Source organism: Patiria miniata, unplaced genomic scaffold, assembly GCF_015706575.1.
Source record: "Patiria miniata isolate m_02_andy unplaced genomic scaffold, ASM1570657v1 HiC_scaffold_20, whole genome shotgun sequence".
Lineage (NCBI taxonomy): Eukaryota > Metazoa > Echinodermata > Asteroidea > Valvatida > Asterinidae > Patiria > Patiria miniata.
This window is the reverse complement of record NW_024037059.1, coordinates 15,947,311-15,968,001: the sequence shown is the minus strand read 5'-3', so window position 1 is coordinate 15,968,001 and position 20,691 is coordinate 15,947,311. Positions and strand designations below refer to the sequence as shown.

General features: G+C 36.4%; 2 protein-coding genes across 2 annotated transcripts; one reads left to right on the top strand and one right to left on the bottom strand.

Annotated features, from left to right (window-relative positions):
* Positions 1-362: 362 nt before the first annotated feature.
* Positions 363-11,512, top strand: LOC119727576 (sodium- and chloride-dependent glycine transporter 1-like). Its single transcript, XM_038199509.1, has 15 exons — positions 363-536; positions 917-994; positions 1,523-1,751; positions 2,948-3,079; positions 4,433-4,658; positions 5,029-5,161; positions 5,370-5,504; positions 5,617-5,720; positions 5,921-6,045; positions 6,459-6,571; positions 6,880-7,020; positions 7,210-7,309; positions 7,419-7,519; positions 8,018-8,188; positions 8,768-11,512. Exons 2-15 carry the CDS (start codon positions 938-940, stop codon positions 9,011-9,013), a joined length of 2,013 nt encoding a protein of 670 aa, XP_038055437.1. The 5' UTR covers positions 363-536; positions 917-937; the 3' UTR covers positions 9,014-11,512.
* A 3,281-nt stretch (positions 11,513-14,793) lies between these two features.
* Positions 14,794-19,109, bottom strand: LOC119727562 (uncharacterized oxidoreductase SSP1627-like). The gene is made up of 6 exons (XM_038199488.1): positions 18,890-19,109; positions 16,637-16,842; positions 16,380-16,520; positions 16,053-16,145; positions 15,759-15,920; positions 14,794-15,292 (listed from the first exon to the last, which is right to left on the bottom strand). Exons 1-6 carry the CDS (start codon positions 18,891-18,893, stop codon positions 15,146-15,148), a joined length of 753 nt encoding a protein of 250 aa, XP_038055416.1. The 5' UTR covers positions 18,894-19,109; the 3' UTR covers positions 14,794-15,145.
* Between the last annotated feature and the right edge of the window lie 1,582 nt (positions 19,110-20,691).

Below are 20,691 nucleotides of genomic sequence, written 5' to 3'. Positions count from 1 at the left end.
AACAGTGAAAATTCTTTTCGAATTTCCTTCATAATTTATTTAAACAGAAGCCATGAACTCAATTGACTTGGAATCGGTGTGTTTTATATGGATATTGAGGGGTGACCTCCAAATGACCTATTTGAAAAGCCGGGTGGCGTTTGAATACCATCACTTTTACAAATTGTACAGGCGCTTTCAAAGTTTGATATGCGTAAGCACACGGCATGTAAGAATAGCGACAAACCATCTACCAAAGTATAGTTGGTTTATTATTTGCCCACATTTTGCATGTGAATACCTGGTTCTTGGTTCTTTACGACGGGCTTATTCAAAATAGTTCAGGTAGCGTTCACTGACAAAGGTCCATACAATTTATTCAAGGACGAATGAGTTCAGGCTATTGTGGTGAGGTATACTGACTGATTCAGACGTAGGAAAATTACAGTATACCTCACCGACTGCACACAGGTATTCGTTATTGGTTGCTATATAGCGACAGAACGACACTATCCTTCATATACCATCTGTCAACTTACCATCTGTCGACTTACAAGGTAAGATCTAATGATCTAACATAATACTTAACTTAGTTATTCATTTGTAATATCGAAGCAGATTTCGAGCAGGCTTAATTGTCCTGCTTTTGAATACATCAACAGTTCAACATGACCAACACGACAACAGTTCAACATGACCTAACAGTTAGCAACTTTCAGTCGGGTAAGGTGCAAGACATTTTTGTTTGGCACACCGGTGGCTTAGTTTTCAACCTGAACTTGTGCTTGTATATAATTCAATCCATGATCCGTATTTTTTTGGGAACCCCTCGTTGCTGTATAACCGCTGGTTGCTTTTCAACGTTTACTGCTTGGGAGCAGATATTATAAGAACCATAAACTTAATATAGGAGTACTTTTTTCAAATCTTCTTAAAGACTTCAGATGCGAGTGGAACCATGGCAACCAAGGATGGAAAGGAGGAACTCCATGGCATCCGCAAGAAACTTTTCACGGTAGGTGTTATGGCTTAATACATCAATGGTGGTGAATGGTGATAACATTAAAGTGTTTGTTGTGAATTAATCTACAGCATAGATCCAAAAATTACCCCCTCCACGTTCCGATCAGTATGCTCTGATCGTCTTCAGGAAGACGATCAGAGCATTACTATCCAGTTCTTGTCCTTTAATTTTCCCCCTTTTAATGTATGAATTAATATCAATGTGTTTTAAATGTAAATTGTATTAGCAATTCTGACGCTTTCGGCGAAGAGTACAATTAAGATGTGTACCATGTGGGATAGTGCACATTTTAATAAGTTTTGCAGCATGAAGCCTGACAGAATAGGTCAAGTTATTACATCATAAACGATGTATAACTATACAAGATATAAGTGGATTATCACATATTATAGCAGCTCGGTTAGACATACAATGTCATGTATAAGCCAAAGCCTCACTCACAAAGCAGACGTAAAGTTTATTTGGGTGGTCAACGAATTAAGTTGTATACCTTGTATGCAATATTCTTGTTTACATCAGATCACAGGCCGTGCCGTTAACATGACAAAATTCTCCCCATTGAGGAAGTCATCAACCACCTCTAATGCGCCACCCCCTCCCCAGGACTCGGACCCAGTAGATACCTCAAAAGATGATGAGCGGGGTGGATGGGGGGGCAAGTTTGACTTTATGCTGTCGTCTGTTGGATATGCCGTGGGTTTGGGTAACGTGTGGAGGTTTCCTTACCTGTGTTATATCAACGGTGGAGGTAAGAATTTCTTATGTAAACATAGCAGGTAGTAATTTTTAAAATTTATTATAAAGAAATTGACTGGAGCGGGGTTTGAAACTGCGACCTCCGGATTGCCGTCCCTGTGCAACTAGTGCAACTGTGCAACTACCTATCCAGCCTTATATGTTGGCGGGTCCCCATTTTGTCATGTCTTTGTTCAAGGGCGCTAGTCGGAAGCCATAAACCAGTCAATTACTTTGTTCATCTTTAAAATAATTATCATGCACCTAGTTTCCCTTTGTGAATTATTTGAAATTTTTTTATTTAATGAACTTTCGATAAGCCAAAAAACTAATTTATACAGGGTGAGTAAAAAAAAACCCGGAACCCAAACCCCCAAATTATATTCCATATTAAAAAATATATATCGCACCAAAAATAATAATAATGACTGGAAAGCCAATTTCATAAGCTACTTTTCGATGCAAAAATTACTGAAATTGCTCAATCCTTTCAAAGAATATCACCATTTAGACGCAATGACCCTAAAACCTCTTTCGTCCAAAAAAACCCCAATTTCTTGTGTATTCTGACTGTTAGGAACAACAAAGAAAAAGACATAGAATAGATGTTTCAACAGCTGTCAACAACTGTAGTACACAATGTCTTTATTATCAATCCTGGTGGGCAAACGAAATGATTTATAAAATCCACTTTTTTAAAAGACGGGCCTTCTAAAGGACTTTGTTGAATATTTTTTACTTTTAAACTGAGGTTTTTATCGCTAGTGATGTTTGAAGACAATTGTGACGACGATTCTTGAAATCGCATTTTTTGGACGAAAGAGGTTTTAGAGCCATTGTGTTTAAATGGTAATATTCTTTGAACGTATATGGCAATTTCAGTAATTATTTTCATCTAAAAGTAGCCTATGAAATTGGCTTTCCAGTCATTATTATTTTTGGTGCTATACATTTTTTTTTAATATGAAATCTAATTTTGGGGGTTTCGGTTCCGGTTTTTTACTCACCCTGTATGCTTTTAAACACCCTATCTTTGCGATTAGTGTTATTTGAAGCTTTGCATTAACTTGCAGATACACCATGGAAAAATATCGCTTTAGTTTGAAAGTAGTGGTTCTGAAAACAATTGGTGGTGAGAGTTTGTATCTTTATCACAACATTAATGTGAAGCCGTTTGTGATTAATTTCTCCATCTTTGATGCTTTGCAGGTGCTTTCCTGGTACCGTATGTCTTCATGTTATTCGCTGCCGGACTACCGATGTTCGTGACGGAGTTGGGTTTTGGCCAGTTCGCTAGTAGAGGCTGTATCTCCGTCTGGACCATCTCGCCCTTATTCAAAGGTATTCGTACAATTCCAAAACTTTTTCATTTGGAAAATTATTTGATTTTTTCTAGGTCTATGGGAAAAACCTGACAAGGACTTTGTAGTATAAACTTTGTATTAAGCGCTCATCTCGGAAACCTAAATTTGCCTACATAGCCTACCAAAATCAAGTGAAAAATCTGTACAAGTATATAGGCCTGAATCCAGAAAAAGACGTTTAGTCCTTGACCGCCATGGTTAAACATAAAAGCGAGGAAATAATGTCAATGCCTGTTTTGATTGAATTTTCATATCATTAATCATGCATAAGGTGCATGGAATTCATAAAGTACATCCGTGTCGTGTGGGAGGGCTTTAACAAAACAAGCTCACCTACATGGGAGCTGAACCATCACGCATGATTTCCATAACAATAATAGCATGAAATGAAATTGTAAAGAATTATTATAGATGCCCGTGGCATAGTTTTTAGCGGTTGTTGAATCGACTTCACCACTGTTAGTTCTGTAGTAGTCTGCTTTTATCATCTTTTAAAGAAAACACAATTATACACTGTTTTTTTTTTTTTTTTTTTTTTTTTTTAAATATCACCCTTCGCCACGAGTGATGCGTTTGCAACACTTTCGATTTGCACTTATTTTATGAACCACCTTGGGATTTTGAAAGCAGCCGTAGCACATCAAGGGTCGAAGGTCGAAAAGTGTCTGCATATGCGTAGTATTAATCGAAGAGCTAGAGCAAGTGGGGGTTAGGGTTAGAAGTTTTACTGCTTATAAACGTATTATAAAGAACACAATTCAGGAACATAAGTAAATGTACATGATCTGGGAGGTACATAGAAAGTATCGAACCATCGCCAAGCTATCATAACATGAATATCGTCATCATACATATCGTAACACAAACAGAAATCTCATCATTCTTGACTGTGTGTGCATAACTGCATTGTTTAATGCATCAATTCAAAGAACTGAACTATTTTCTTATGTTTACTGAACTGATTAAACCCCAAACAGTTATGGGTATAACTGAGGCAGATTTTTTTTATTTTACTGTCTGAGAATAAAACTTTTTGGTCTATCAACAGATAATAACCATGCATGGGTCACTATGGGTGAAATTTGATTCTCATTCCTTGCAATACATTATTGAACAACAATTTGTAAGAAATGTTGGCAATTTGAAGCAAACTGTTCCATGACAAGAAAAACGTTTCTTATTTTGAGTTTCGTCGTTTATATTCTGCATCAAATAATATTTTATGGTCAAACATTAACATTAAAATGACTCATTCTAAAAGAAATTAAATTATTCAGCTCATCAAATATCAGTTAATTGAATTGTATTGATTTGTTCCTAATGTTTATAGGGTTAGGGTACTCCATGTGTATCTTATCTGCCATGGTGGCTATCTACTACAACGTGGTCATCACATATACGGTCTTCTATTTCTTCTCCTCCTTCACGAGCGTTCTGCCATGGAGTGATTGCAACCGAACATGGAACACACCCAACTGCACAGTCAGTAAAGCTAATGGAACAAATATGACTGAATATCTCAACACATCAACTCGGCCATCACTCGAGTATTGGGAGTAAGCCAAATTGTGTGAAAAAGTCTTGATGTTTTGCATGTCTTACATTATACCCATGTGGGAAGCCAACAGACACATTTCTAAACATAGTTTGGAAGGAGAAGGTTAAAAGATCGGATGAACCATCAACTTGTGACGACTTAATGTGAATGTTTTGATAATTTTTCTTGAAGGACCAGGCAGATATACTTGAGATATGAAGGACAGATCCAGTGAAAATCTAAAGATAAAATCCATGCAAAAAATGACTTAAATTCACAAGCTCTCAGTGACAAGTTGTTGGAATCTGTCGAGCTTTGTAGAATATGCCCATATCCATAATTGTTCATCTCATATGTAATACTATTTTTCTGTGTTTCCTACCTATCAGCTACCAGTGTCTTGGACGGAGTGACGGTCTGGAGCATATGGGTCCCGTACGCTGGCAGTTGGCTCTTTGTCTTCTCTTAGCCTGGACTGTTGTCTTCTTGTGTATCATTAAAGGTGTCAAGTCGTCTGGCAAGGTGATTTCAGGCTGAAAAAATACTTGTGTGGAAGAGAGAATGTTTACACAATGCTAATTGATACTACAAACAAAATTAAAATTGATTGTTGAGCAAATATTTGACGAAAGAGTGAAGTTTCAAAGAATTTGTTTACAGTTATCTTGTATATATCATTAACGGAATGTCGGTTGGTAATACTAAACTAGTCTTACTTTTATAAAATCAGGTCGTGTATTTCACAGCTACTTTCCCTTACGTGGTTCTCTTCATTTTACTGATCCGTGGAGCAACTCTGCCAGGATCTCTGAAAGGAGTGACTTTCTACATCAAGCCAGAGTTTAACAAAATCCTGAATGCCAAGGTATGTGCAGAAATCATCTTATAAATGGAAAGATCCCACAGCCAATCACATCCACCTGTCTTAAATCTACCTGTCTTATATCTGACAATCTTTGTTTTTGTCTTTCTGACAGGTCTGGAAGGATGCTGCTGTTCAAATCTTCTATTCCCTTGGCCCAGCATGGGGAGGTCTTCACACACTTGCCAGCTACAATAAATTTGACAACAACTTCAAACGGTATGATATGTTTTACTGGTTCTGTCTCAGAGATTAAATTGAAATCGAAACGATGGTCACAACAAATTTTAACATCCCAAACCATGTCCCTATAATTCATTGCAGAACATTACAGTATTTTATTAGAAATTTTCCTTTTAACCAGTTCACTATTGAACATTGTAACTTGGACATTTTTTCTTTGATATTTGCTTGTTCAGTGATGGCATCATCATTGCGCTCATCAACTGTGGCACCAGCGTCTTTGCAGGTTTTGTGATATTTTCAGTGATCGGATTCATGTCACATGATTCCGGTCTGCCAATTGAAGTTGTTGCTGATACTGGTAAGTATAGTAAAAATGCTTTTCTTCGCTAAGTCATTTTGTCTTAGACTTTACTCATAATGGGATCTTTGTCATTCTCTTGTCTTTTTTTGTCTTGTGTGACCACAGTTGCTATTTTCAAGTTATTTTTAAATCCATTTATTTTTCACCAAGGTGTCACTCAAACTTGAAATCCCTGTTTTATTCATAACATCTTTTTTTATCAATTATATTTCATGAGAAGTTTCATGAGAAGTTTGAAATTGTTGTTTGCCTATATTGGTATTTGAATAAATATCCATCACCAATTGCTTTAGAATGACGCCTTTAATTCAACCCAGGAAATTAACCTCCACCAAATATATCAGGAAAATATTGCCCTCTGTTTTGATTCCAAACAACATTAATTGTCACCTTTCCTTATACCATGACAGGTCCTGGTCTTGCCTTTGTTGCTTACCCAGAGGCCTTAGCCAGAATGCCAGGCGCTCCGTTCTGGTCCATTCTATTCTTCTTCATGTTATTCACCCTGGGTCTGGACAGTGAGGTAATTCATTACACTGTCCTATTTAGCAACTTTTATACAAACCAATAAGTTAGTTGTATGTCCTCACATTTTCAAGTTGCTTACCAATAACACCCCCCCCCCCCCATAATCACCTGTTTTAACCTTGTACTTGTCTATAGTGATTAATCTTTCAAATACACATCTGGCTGTTACATATGAAAATCATGGATAATAAGCATTTCAATGTACATCTAAAGTAATTGTGGTTTTTATTTATTGTTCATTTGAGAACATCCAGGAAATGTATTTTACCCATAATCTTGTTTTGTTTATTATTGACGCCACAGTTTGTTACAATGGAGACACTCATCACAGCCTTCTGTGATGAGCTGAAGTATTACTTCAAAGACATCTACAGATGGAAGATAGCAATCACTTTCTCCTTCTGCTTTGTCTTCTTTCTGCTGGGACTTCCTATGACAACTGGAGTAAGTCAATTGTAGGCAAAAGTGTTATAAAAAAAACTAGTCTTGTTTACGCTAATTTCAATATTTTTAAAGACACTTATATGATGTGCAACTACAGATAGCCTCCACTAAACTACACTGTAATGTTGACACGATGTTCTGCTGTGTAGTGTATCACTATATGTCTGACTGTATGTCTTCATTCCCTAGGGTGGCATATACCTGTTGACGTTAATGGATGAATACTGTGCTGGATTCTCTCTTCTGATCATTGCTTTTACTGAATGCCTCGTCATCAGCTATGTCTATGGTTTGTATTCTAGTCATTAATCAGTCGATAATTTGTGCACACACTTTTCTCCAGAAGCACAATTGAAGGTTCCATTTGAATGTTATGTTTGTTGTTGTTCCCACCGAAGGTTTTAACAGGTTCGTACGTGACATGACTGTCATGGTTCCATCAGGAATGGGATTATACTGGAAGATCTGTCTCATGTTTCTTACTCCGGTCATCATTTTTGTAAGTAATTTTTTGCAACTATGTATACACTGTCCTCGTTTTTCGGATCAGTCTTACTGATCACTTCCTGATCAGTGATGATTTGCTTCATTTTTCTGTTCATTAACAATTGTACCTGCATTTCTGTAATTGCTTAATGATCAATTACAACAATAACGGGTTCTTATATTGCACTTTTAAGATCAAAGCGCTTTACATCACTTATCCCTTAGTTTATTCATAGTTAGTCAGAGCAGCCATGTTTTCGTCTTTAATAGCAGGATTTTCTAAGATTACAATTTCCATTTATTGAAAAACTAAAAGACCCTACTGTTTAAGACCGGTTGGAGTCTTGATGCTGATAATTACCTTCGCCTTCACCTTCATCATTTACACCTCATGGCATTTAAAGCAGATTTGTCCATAATTTGAACGATAACAAGATATAGTTGGTTCAAATGTGTAAATGATACATGATTGATATGAAAAGCTTGGTTTATGTCTTTTTTTATTCCCCAGCTGATTTTCATCTCGTTCTGTGTGACATATACAACTCTGGAGTATGCTGATTATGTCTACTCACCTGGCGGTGAGGCTCTGGGTTGGTTGATGGTCATTGCTGGTGTCATCTCAATTCCTGGATATGCCGTCTTTTATCTCCTCAGAAGCTCCAAAGGATTCACTGTTCAGGTCAGTCACTTTTGCTCCCCCTCTCCACTGTCGTGCCGTGTTATGTCGGGGTTTAATTGGTCATATTTGTTAAGCCCAAGGGTGGAGATGTCCGGGTCACCCCAAAACACGTGTTTACCATTGATGCACTAGATGGACAGCTGGGCAGCCAGTTAAGGGCACCCCACCCATGCATGGTGGAGTTTGTCACTGAAATGTTGCCTCAGTAGTGGGGATGTTGTCACTTCAAAAGTGACAGTCTTCCACATCTTTGGTTGGTGGGGCAGCCCGAGATGGATGGGGGGGGGGGGGGGCAATCGATAGATGCATTACTCATATCTTCTGACACCTGCGTAATGGAGTCTAATCCTGTCTATGCATACATCGATGATATCTTTACTACCAGTTGCCTTTGTTGATATGCAAAAATTCAAAACTTCTTAAATATTACAAAAACTTAATGTTGTGGATTCTTAACAACCATTTACAGACGTGGCTGTTTCCCCCTGAAAACAATAGAGAGACGATGCAGAGTTCAAACACTGATTTGGAAATACAAATAGAATTTCTTGTGAACTGAACTTGACATTTTACTTCTAGGGTATGCTGCTTGCCATACGGCCAAGTTCTGAATGGGGACCAGCTTCCAACAAGCATCGTATGCGAGCTGGATACCAGCCAACTGGTTCCAATCAGCCAATGGAGACAACAGCTGAGTATCCAAATGGAATCCTACCAGGTCAGCAAGCCGTAGCCACAGCCCCTCCACCATCTTATTTGACGATCCATCCTCAGTTAACAGAAGGAATCCAAATGGGGCTTATCTACCATGAAACGTCCATTTAATGAACTCCTATATAGCATCTCCTTCCTTTTTAATTTTTTTTTAAATTTTTTTATACATATACCCATAATAATTATGCTGTATGTTTTTTTTACCACCGTTAAGTTAGTGTGTCTGTGCTCTGCTGGAATTTAACTTTAAAAGATTTGGCCCTAGCTAAAAAATAAATTGTGTTTTTCTTTAAGAATATTTTTCTTTAGCTCTGCAGTTTATTTGTTTTCCAAAAATGTTCTTTTTTCCCATATGCCTATTAGTAGGAGCAGGCGCTTCTTATTCGGAGTTAAACACTTTTTATTTAATTCTTTATTTATTTATTTGGTTTTTTTTTCATTATCGGGCAAACAATAAAACAGACATTAACATGTATATAAAAAGACAGGCCCGGGATTACCCAGAAACGAACCCAATCACTATATAGAGGGCTCTCTACACAACAAGCAAAAGACAACTATTATACAATACATCACAGTCATCTGTTTCTTATTTTTTTATATGTTGCGTTGTCTCATTGGAAAGCAAATTACACGATCCACTGCGAAAAGGTCATCCCTGGATTTAATATTGAGATTTTGTATTTCTTTTGTTTTTTAATATTGAGATTTTTTATTTCTTTTTTTAAATTATCTATTTATGGTCGCCCCAGAGGTACGCGCGTTTCTATCTCCATTCTGTACCTCTAGGGGCGATCTTATCGTATTTATAGTCGCCTCTAGCGGTACGCGCGTTTCTATCGCCATTCTGTATCTCTAGGGGCGATCTTATTGTAATTATGGACGCCTCTAGCGGTACGCGCGTTTCTTGGTCGCTCCAGAGGTACGCGCGTTTCTATCGCCATTCTGTATCTCTAGGGGCGATCTTATCGTATTTATAGTCGCCTCTAGCGGTACGCGCGTTTCTATCGCCATTCTGTATCTCTAGGGGCGATCTTATTGTAATTATGGTCGCCTCTAGCGGTACGCGCGTTTCTATCTCCCTTCTGTACCTCTAGGGGCGATCTTATTGTAATTATGGTCGCCTCTAGCAGTACGCGCGTTTCTATCTCCCTTCTGTACCTCTAGGGGCGATCTTATTGTAATTATGGTCGCCTCTAGCAGTACGCGCGTTTCTATCTCCATTCTGTACCTCTGGGGACGATCTTAATTGTAATAATGGTCGCCCCTAGAGGTACGCGCGTTTCTATCGTCATTCTGTACCTCTAGGGGCGATCTTATTGTATGCGCGTTTCTATCTCCATTCTGTACTTCTGGGGGCGATCTTTTTGAAATTATGGTCGCATCTAGCGGTACGCGCGTTTCTATCTCCATTCTATACCTCTGGGGCGATCTTATCGTATCGCCCCCAGAGGTACGCGCGTTTCTATCGGAATTTTGTACCTCTGGGGGCGATCTTATTATAATTATGGTAGCCCCTAGAGGTACGCGCGTTTCTATCGCCATTCTATTCCTCTGGGGGCGATCTTATCGTATCGCCTCTAGAGGTACGCGCGTTTTTATCGTCATCCTGTACCTCTGGGGCGATCTTATCGTATACATTAAGTGGAAAATAAAGTGAATTGAAATGAATTGAATTTTTACCTTTCAATGAACTCATGCAGCCTCTTCTTCCTTTTTCTGCAAGGGTCGGGTCACATTTTGGTCACATTTTTGTATACACGGTATTATGTATTGTTTTTCTATTCATATATAGTCAGTGCGTCTATGCTCTGCTAGAAATTCTATTTCTATTTAATTTGACCCGAGCAAATCAAATCTGGAAAAACCCTATTTTTTTACGCAGCTCTGCAGTCTGTTTGGTTTTCCAAATTTAAATGTTCTTATTTCACAGGAATATACAGGAGTAGGACACTCCTAATTTAAAGTTGAAACTTTTATCTGCTTCTTAGAAATGTGTGATTTTATTGCATTGTCTTATTGAAAATCCCGTAAATTATCCAATGCTAAAAAGTCATCACTTAATTTAATTTTTAGATTTCAGAGTTATATCTAAATGCTACCTTTTCTCCTCAAGACACTGGTTTTCTTTTTGTTAAAGGTGTAATCTACGGTAAACATGTATCCCAAATATTCACATATTAAACCATTATAATGTTGGAATTGATAGTACATGTATACATTTGTATAGGGCCTAATGTATCATGAGTTTTGGTTTTGGTGGGGATTGGTATACATATCTTAAAATGTTTTATAATAGAACAAACATTGGCATGATATGCATTGTCACTCAGATTGCTATGAAAAGTATTGTACAATTTACTGATATTTCTACTCTAAGGGTTCATTTTTCTGATAAAAGATAGAAAACGGATTTGAATGAATCAATTTACTTAAGAAGCTCCTAGTTCAGCCAATATTAAATATGCGAAATAGCTCACGACCAAAAATTCCAACGTGTTTGCCATGAAAATATCAGGTTGAAAACAATCGACAGAAGCACCATGCACTTGTTGTTGAGGTTAAAAACGTTGACAGTTGAAAATGTAAGTAAAACTGGTTTGCATTAAATTAAACAAAAGATACTTGATAACAAATGTTTAATTGATCAGAATAAACCTTGTTTTGAAGTTTAAAATATGATACCTTGAGGCTTTTTCATTGACGATGAGTTTAAACCCATCAAATTCCTTAGTCCCCCCCCAAAAAAAAACCCACATTGTGCCAAACCCTATATATGTTTCCTTTTTTTTAATTAAAATTATGCAAAAAATTATATTTCTCAAAAATTCAGATTAGCAAGGCGTTAACCTTGCATTTGTATTGAAATTCTACAAAAATTTATCTTTTCTCAAATATTCTGATAAGTAAGGAGTTAGCCTTATACATGTAGTTTTATTGAAATTCTACAAAATGTGATCTTTTCTCCAAAATTCAGATTAAGAAGGAGTTAGCCTCGCATTTTTATTGAAATTCTGCAAAATATTGATCTTTCCCAAAATTTCAGATAAACAAGGGTCTAACCTTGAATTTTGATTGAAATTCTGCAAAAAATTAATATTTCTCAGAAATTCAGATGACTAAGGGGTTAACCTTGCATTTTTATTGAAATTCTACAAAATTTGATCTTTTCTCAAAATTCAGATTAGTAAGGTGTAAACCTTGTATTTTTACTGAAATTCTGCAAATTTTGATCTTTCTAAAATTAAGAAAAGTAAGGGGTTAGCCTTGCATTTTGATTGAAATTCAGCAACAAATTTGATCTTTCTCAGAAGTTCTGCTTAACCTTGCATTTTTATTGAAATTGTGCAAAAATTTGATCTTTTCTCATAATCCAGATACGTAAGGGGTTAGCCTTGCATTTTTATTGAAATTCTGCAAATATTGGATCTTTCTCAAAAATTCAGATAAACAAGGGGCTAACCTTGAATTTTGATTGCAATTCTGCAAAAATTTAATCTTTCTCAGAAATTCAGATGACTAAAGGGTTAGCCTTGCGTTTTTACTGAAATTCTAAGAATGTGATCTTTCTCAAAAATTCAGATTAGAAAGGGGTTAGCCTTGCAATTTTATTGAAATTCTGCAAAATGTGATCTTTCTCAAAAATTCAGATTAGAAAGGGGTTAACCTTGCATTTTTATTGAAATTCTGGAAAATTTGATCTGTTCTCAAAATTCAGATCAGTAAGGGGTTAGCCTTGCATTTTTATTGAAATTCTGCAAAAATTTGATCTTTCTCAAAAATTCAGATTAGCAAGGTGTTAACCTTGCATTTTGATGGAAATTCTGCAAAAAATTATCTTTCTCAGAAGTTCAGATTAACCTTGCATTTTTATTGAAATTCTGGAAATTTGATCTTTTCTCAAAATTCAGATAAACAAGGGGCTAACCTTGCATTTTGATTGAATTATGAAAAAAAACAAATTCTCAAAAATTCAGATAACCTTGCATTTTTATTGAAATTCTGGAAAATTTGATATTTTCTCAAAATTCACATTAGTAACGGGTAAGCCTTGCATTTTAATAGAAATTCTGCAAAAATTGGATCTTTCTCAAAAATTCAGATAAACAAGGGGTTAACTTGGCATTTTTATTGAAATTCTGGAAAATTGGATCTTTTCTCAAAATTCAGATTAGTAAGGAGTTAGCCTTCCAATATTATTGAAATTCTGCAAGAACGTGATCTTTCTTAAAAATTCAGATTAACCTTGCATTTTTATGGAAATTCTGAATAATTTGATCTTTTCACAAAAATTCAGATGAGCAAGGGGTTAGCCTTGCATTTTCATTGAAATTCTTGAAATTTTGATCTTTTCTCAAAATACAGATTATTTAGGGGTTAGCCTTGCATTTTTATTGAAATTTTGCAAAATCTGATCTTTTCTCAAAAATTCAGATTAGTAAGGGGTTAACCTTGCATTTTTATTGAAATCCTGGAAAATTTAATCTTTCTTTCTTTTCTCAAAAATTCAGATTAGCAAGGTGTTAACCTTGCATTTTTATTGAAATTCTGTAAATTTTGATCTTTCTCAAAAGTAAGAAAAGTAAGGGGTTAGCCTTGCATTTTGACTGAAATTCTGCAAAAATTGGATCTTTCTCAAAAATTCAGATAAACAAGGGGCTAACCTTGAATTTTGATTGCAATTCTGCAAAATGTGATCTTTCTCAAAAATTCAAATTAGCAAGGGGTTAGCCTTGCATTTTTATTGCAATTCTGCAAAATGTGATCTTTCTCAAAAATTCAGAATAGTAAGGGGTTAGCCTTGCATTTTTATTGAAATTCTGCAAACATTTGATCTTTCTCGAAAATTCAGATTAGCAAGGTGTTAACCTTGCATTTTGATGGAAATTCTGCAACAAAATTATCTTTCTTAGAAATTCAGATTAACCTTGCATATTTATTGAAATTCTGGAAAATTTGATTTTTTCCTACAAAGTCAAATAAACAAGGGGGCTAACCTTGCATTTTAATTGAAATTATGAAAAAAAAAAATTATCAAGAACTCAGATAACCTTGCATTTTTATTAAAATTCTGGAAAATTTGATTTTTTTTCCTCAAATTCAGATCAGTAAGGGGTTAGCCTTGCATTTTTATTGAAATTCTGCAAAATTTGATCTTTTCTCAAAAATTCAGATTAGTAAGGAGTTAGCCTTCCAATATTATTGAAATTCTGCAAAAAAATGATCTTTCATAGAAATTCAGATTAACCTTGCATTTTTATTGAAATTCTTAAAAATTTGATCTTTTCACAAAAATTCAGATGAGCAACGGGTTAGCCTTGCATTTTTATTGAAATTTTGCAAAATCTGATCTTTTCTCAAAAATTCAGATTAGTAAGGAGTTAGCCTTGCATTTTTATTGAAATTATGAAAAAAAAAAATTATCAAGAACTCAGATAACCTTGCATCTTTATTAAAATTCTGGAAAATTTGATTTTTTTTCCTCAAAATTCAGATCAGCAAGGGGTTAGCCTTGCATTTTTATTGAAATTCTGCAAAATTTGATCTTTTCTCAAAAATTCAGATTAGTAAGGAGTTAGCCTTCCAATATTATTGAAATTCTGCAAAAAAATAATCTTTCTTAGAAATTCAGATTAACCTTGCATTTTTATTGAAATTCTTAAAAATTTGATCTTTTCACAAAAATTCAGATGAGCAACGGGTTAGCCTTGCATTTTTATTGAAATTTTGCAAAATCTGATCTTTTCTCAAAAATTCAGATTAGTAAGGAGTTAGCCTTGCATTTTTATTGGAATTCTGAAAATGTGATCTTTTCTCAAAATGTTGATAAGTAGGGGGTTAGTCTTGCATTTTTATTGAAATTCTGCAAAAAATTGATCTTTTCTCAGAAATTTAGATTAACCTTGCATTTTTATTGAAATTCTGCAAAAATTTGGTCTTTCTCAAAAATTCAGTTAAATTAGGGGCTGACCTTACATTTTTATTAAAATGCTGCAAAATTTTATCTAGGTGTCAAAATAAAATTAATTCAACATTTAATAATATGAATTACATACACATGAAGGTGCCTTTTATTTACTTAATAAAAAGCTAATTTTCTCTGGAATGAATAGGAACGAGATAAATGCTTAGGTTTGAAATATACGATTTCAAAATTGATCGTTTATCTTTACATATAATTACCCATAACCACTATACTCGGAAGAACTGCCCGTATTAACCAAATCGAGCGAGATTTTTGATTCAAACTAGTGGGAAGTCTGTAGGTTCAATGAGTATCTCGTTAACTGCCACACCGTCTGGTTGACTCACAGCATACACAACTGCTCTGCCTATGTCATCTGGAGACAGATACTTGTCCAACTCAGAGTTGAAATACTTGTCCAGTGCCTGTAGAAAGAAAACAGTAGACGACAAATCAATCAATCAATCATTACCCATGACTGAAAATGATTTTAACATCGCTTGCTAACTTTGAATATGCTTCAAATCATTATTATTATAAATTTTTGACAAAGTCATGGGTTGTGGAAAAGACCGTGTACAGCCCATCTTGAACCACTTCCCGTATAAAATAAAATAAAAAGTTAAAGTTATCAGTTAAAGATAAAAAAGTAAAGTAATCATGTACACTATAAAACAAACAGGACAATATTTGAAATTTAACCTATAAAAGAAAAAAAAAGTTAACATGATACAAATCTATGACCAACAAAAAAACCAAGGAAGATAAAATAGACGTATGACCAAACATATTACATTCATGACTGAATCAAGGTCATACAAAATCTTTATATTTGTAATTTTATTATAATGACAATATAATGAATATTACTTTACAATATGAGTCCTATACCTCTTGATCAATCATCTTATTTTCATTGAATGAAGTTGTGACGTCACCGGGCTGTATGTTAGTCACTCGTATGCCGGTTCCAACCAGTTCCTTCCTCATCGATGACGTCATTCCTTCTACAAAGTACTTGGTTCCAGCATAGACAGCCAGACCTGGGCAAGTCTGCAAAAGGATAAAACAAACTGGTCGTGGTTACTAGATTCAACGAGTTGACATCAATTTTATAGAGAAAGTTTTTTGTGAATAATTCTAGTAATTCCAGGTTTCTGAGAATGCAGTTCAAGCGTTACTTACGGCTCTTCCCGAGTCCGATGACATATTCACAATATGACCTTTGCCCCTTGCTATCATTCCTGACAGAACGGCACCAATGCCATTCAGAACTCCCTGGAATCAAAATTACACAGTTAGCAGGTCATGAAACATAATACATTAGTTTTAATGGTTTCATATAATATAAACAAAAAGGTGGCTGATCATCATTGCGGTTGCACTCGCCGGCTATAGGAGATCCCAGATTACTTATCCACAAATAAGTTGGATTGGTTTATTGGGTGTTTTTTTTTTTTATAAATGTTGAATAAGATCCTGCTTTATGGAGACATTAATGCAATCTAACACCTTGCAGTTGACATCCACCGTCTTCTCCCATTCGTCTTCTTTTAAGTTCCTCATCATTGTGTAGTAACCAATGCCTGCATTGTTGACAAGAATATCAACTGGTCCTAGCTCGGCTTCCGTCTTAGCGATCAGATCTTTCACCTGTCAAAATCAATAATTTTTTATGAAAGAACTAATGAAAGTTTAGCCCATGTCCAAAAGTTAAACATCTTTAAATGTGGTACGTGCTACCCCCATAACTCATGCATTCTCTTTACCTGTTGTCTTACGCAGACATCTGTTTTGACCGCCAGGACTTTTCCTCCAATCTCTGCAATCTTGAGTCTTGCTTGTTCTAGTTTCTCTTCATGTCTTGCTGCTAATGCAACTGATGCACCTGCTTGTGCTAAGCACTTAGCAATAGCCAGACCGATTCCTGATGAACCTCCAGTGATGACAACCACCTTGCCCTCCAGGGGTCTGGCTGTTCATTGGTTAAAACAGTTGGCTTCATGAGTCACTGACAAAATTGATTACATAATCAGTTTATTTGTTTTTTTTAATATAATATATATTACCCTGGATTGGACATTTGGGAGACATCCCCATAGAATTGTGCAATATTGTGCAATATTCCCTTGTCCTTTTTTGCACGAATTTCGGTAGTTTACTAATTAGAAAATGGGGCTGTGTTTCATGTCTCCCTAGTGACCGATGCCTCCCATCCCATGGTACCATTACACGTATAATAGTAATAATAATAATAATAGTAATAACATTAACTTGGTAATATAATAATAATCGGCATGGAAGAGCGCTTTTAGTAAACTGAGAATCACAGCGCTTACAAATAATGAACAATTAAAGTAAATAAATAATTTAACTTAAATAATAAAACAGGTAGTATAGACAATAAATTGATTATTGGTGGAATAAATGGGTCTTGACCAGCTTTTTATTGATTTTCAAAGGAAAGGACTCCTTATTTTCTTGTAATATGATACTTGATGACGTCATTGTGACGTCATTACCAGAAAGCTCAAGGGCTATGTTAACTGTACTATATAGCCACATCTCGGTTATATCTCTCACGGTTAATTTTGTAGTAATGTTGTAACTTCCGGTCTGATGACGTAATCTTTTTTTCGCGCACAGGTCTTGTCTGCATAAAGGTCATCATATATATTAATTTTGAAGCGATAAATGCAAATTTCGCCACAAACATCAACTGAACTGCGTTTTGGAATTGTTTAACCTGCCACTAGAGGGCGCTCCTAAATTTCATGGCGTCAACGATTACTTTTTTAGAAAGTTCAACCCAGCCGGACACTAACATCGTTGAAAGAAAGTTGAAATCTTTTTCAATTTTCAAATTATTAGGCACTTCCGGTTTCGACCGGAAGGAAGGGACACGTGATTTGATGCGCACAAAATAAAATAAAGAGCGTGTATTATCATGTCGAATCCCGCAAAATTCAAGTTCTGGTCTATCACGGTTGATTTTAAACTAAATGTCACGTGACCCATGATGTCGTCATGGCGTAATTACAAAAAAAAACCACATCTTCAGTGGGTTGTGCATTCAATGCTTTGACAATTGAAGTTCATGTTTTCATTTTGACAAACAGTTCTGGAGAAGAATTTGCTGAAATTGCCGAGAATAAAAAAAGTAAATTCTTACAGTAACAATCAACACCTAACTAGAACGGAGGTTTGGTCTATCTGGGCAGTGGTCTGGGGGACATGAGGCAAAATGCAGGGCTATTTTTTGCATGCAGGTGATTATCTCAATGAGCAATTCCATGCACTCAAAACTGTTTCAACCCCCTCCCCCAATGAGCCTTGAGGGGATAGGACAGGGGAAGATGGGGGGGGGGGGGGGGATGGTTGAACTCTGCTAAATTTGTGGCACGGGGGCACGTCGACCATCCAGTCTGCGGAAGTGGATGCGTTTTGGTACGTGTGTTGTAATAATACACTACCCACATGCATACCTCCGTAAATAAAGGCCACACTTCCACCATACAAAAACGTGCCATGTCGAACTTTGTCAAATTTTGATTTTCACATTTAGGCTTAATTAGTTTGTAGGGTTTTTGACTTTGGAAGCATACTCACCCTCTTGATAGGATAATCAGAAAGTGCTGCCTTTTTCAAATGTCTAATTTGTGTGAAATGTCATGTTACAATTTTGATACACAAACGTGCAAACCAATCTGGAAATTTCACAAAAAATAGACATCTGAAAAAGGCAGCACTTTCTGATTAGCCTATTTATGTGACAATGGCATCGAGTGCAACAAACTAAGCCTGTGTGAAAATCTAAATTTGATTTTCACCTTTATTTACGGAGGTAATCCAGTAAATTGGCCACATTTATGGGGCTGCATACTCCATAGAACATGCAAGCAACAGAGAGCTTGCGTGCATGTAGACACTGAGAAATGGGTCTTCATGCAACTACAAAACATGATTGCATTGCATGTGATTATAATGACAAGGTGACATGCAAAATACCAATAATAGCTTACCCATGTCGCTTTGTGGTTAAATTGGCTCTCCGATCTCTGGAAAACAATGCAATATTGATGAACACGTACATGTACATGTACACGTGCACACTACATGTACAGTAGATGTAGTACTATGTACATGTAGTAGTAGTACCTGTACTACACTGCATGACCTCGCCCACTGCACACGGCAAGTCAGTTTCAACCCGCTCAAGGCCGGCGACCGTCCACATCACCATTCACAACCACTTTCTGGTGCACTGAACCAATTAATTCAAAATTGTACATTCAACAAGGTTCAGGGCCAAATAACATGCAAGCCGACATCACTGGGGTTTCTCAAACAAAAATTAAATTGTCTTGTACTTCACCTTTTATTTCTTTTCAATTTGGGGTAGACTAGCCGATTACATTTTTAAATACATGTATTCACACCGAAACAAAATCACCTCGTGATAATCATTCCCAAGCCCGCATGCAGCCGTTTTACAAGTGGCATCTTTCCACTTTCTCAGGCATATATAGGACCCATTTTTAAACCGTAATTTTATCAAGCCTGCCCTCAGATGGAAGCCCCAAAACCAGGGAGTTGATCCTTGGCTACATTTACACAATTCCACCGGTTTTTTATTTTCTATTTTTTTTTTAAAGCCAAACGGTATCCGTTTTACTTGAATTAGTTCACTGCACCCATTTATTCTGCAGCTCAGGGTTCGCGGGTCACGACACTGCACCCACGTGACAATTGCCACGCACTGCAAAGTAAAGGAACTTTGATCGTCTGGTACATATGGCATGTTCAGTGAGAATTAACACTATTATTCACGATAATACAAGTACCCTCAATGCAGAACTGCACAGCACACCGTGAGCTTCATCAGGGGCGGATCCAGGATTTTTTTTGGGGGGGGGGTGCAGAATCAGGCCCGTCAAATTGTCTATGTCCGATTGTTACGAACTGGTGGACAAAGCCTATAGGTTTTCATTCTTACATTAATTGTGACCTGCGTTATAGCCTAAAACGTGATGGGGGATGATCTCAAAATCATACAAATGTGCAGGAAGGGAATGATGATGATTTAAAAAAAAATCTTATTATATTGTCTATTTCAAAGTGAAAGTCATATAACCTATTGACTTTTTAACTCAATCTTGATAGGCCGATATATTAAGCCCCATTCCATTGTGTTTTGAGTTTGACCAATCACAGCGGCCCTGATTAATATCCGACTTTATCAGAGATGCCACGTACTTTTCAAGTTAATTCGGGTGTGTGTTTTTTGGCCCAAAAAAGTGACTAATTAAAAATGTTGGATTTGGTCTGAAACATCCAGAAAATACATTTTGGAAAGAGGGTAAGGGTAGTGGTTTTTTAGTAAAGCTTCAGGCTTTTTATTGGTACAAAAATTGGTGGCATAATTGCTATATGGGGTTTTCGAAACCTTTGGCTTCGATTGTCTTCGCCTTCGGCTTTGCCTTCGACTTCTGAATCACTGAAAGGCAAACCAAACCAAAATATTCCAACTTTTGTCTTCATATCAACCGATTGTTCGTGAGGAATGACGGGCACCAAAATGTCACGGTAGATGGAGTCCCCGAAGTTGGGGGGGGGGGGGGGGGGGGCTAAACTCTCCTTACTAGCCGCGGACGAAGCCAAAGCCCATCGTTTGGAATATGCGCCCCAGACGAACACTTGTAAAGCCACTGGATTGGAGAGGATCAAATGCGCAGTGGGCATAGCAGAGGGTCCAAGAAATGAACTTTTCTTAGGAATATCTTTGTGTAACTTTCTACTCCTCTTAAAATGTATGAAAACTATT

Coding starts and splice junctions, on each gene's coding strand:
- LOC119727562 (XM_038199488.1), bottom strand. Junction 16,521..16,636: donor ATGTCTGCGTAAGACAACAG/GTAAAGAGAATG, acceptor TGATTTTGACAG/GTGAAAGATCTGATCGCTAA. Junction 16,146..16,379: donor CGGTGGATGTCAACTGCAAG/GTGTTAGATTGC, acceptor TTTTGATTCCAG/GGAGTTCTGAATGGCATTGG.
- LOC119727576 (XM_038199509.1), top strand. CDS start 938: ATGGCAACCAAGGATGGAAAGGAGGAACTCCATGGCATCCGCAAGAAA. Junction 5,162..5,369: donor GTGTCAAGTCGTCTGGCAAG/GTGATTTCAGGC, acceptor TTATAAAATCAG/GTCGTGTATTTCACAGCTAC. Junction 7,021..7,209: donor GACTTCCTATGACAACTGGA/GTAAGTCAATTG, acceptor TTCATTCCCTAG/GGTGGCATATACCTGTTGAC.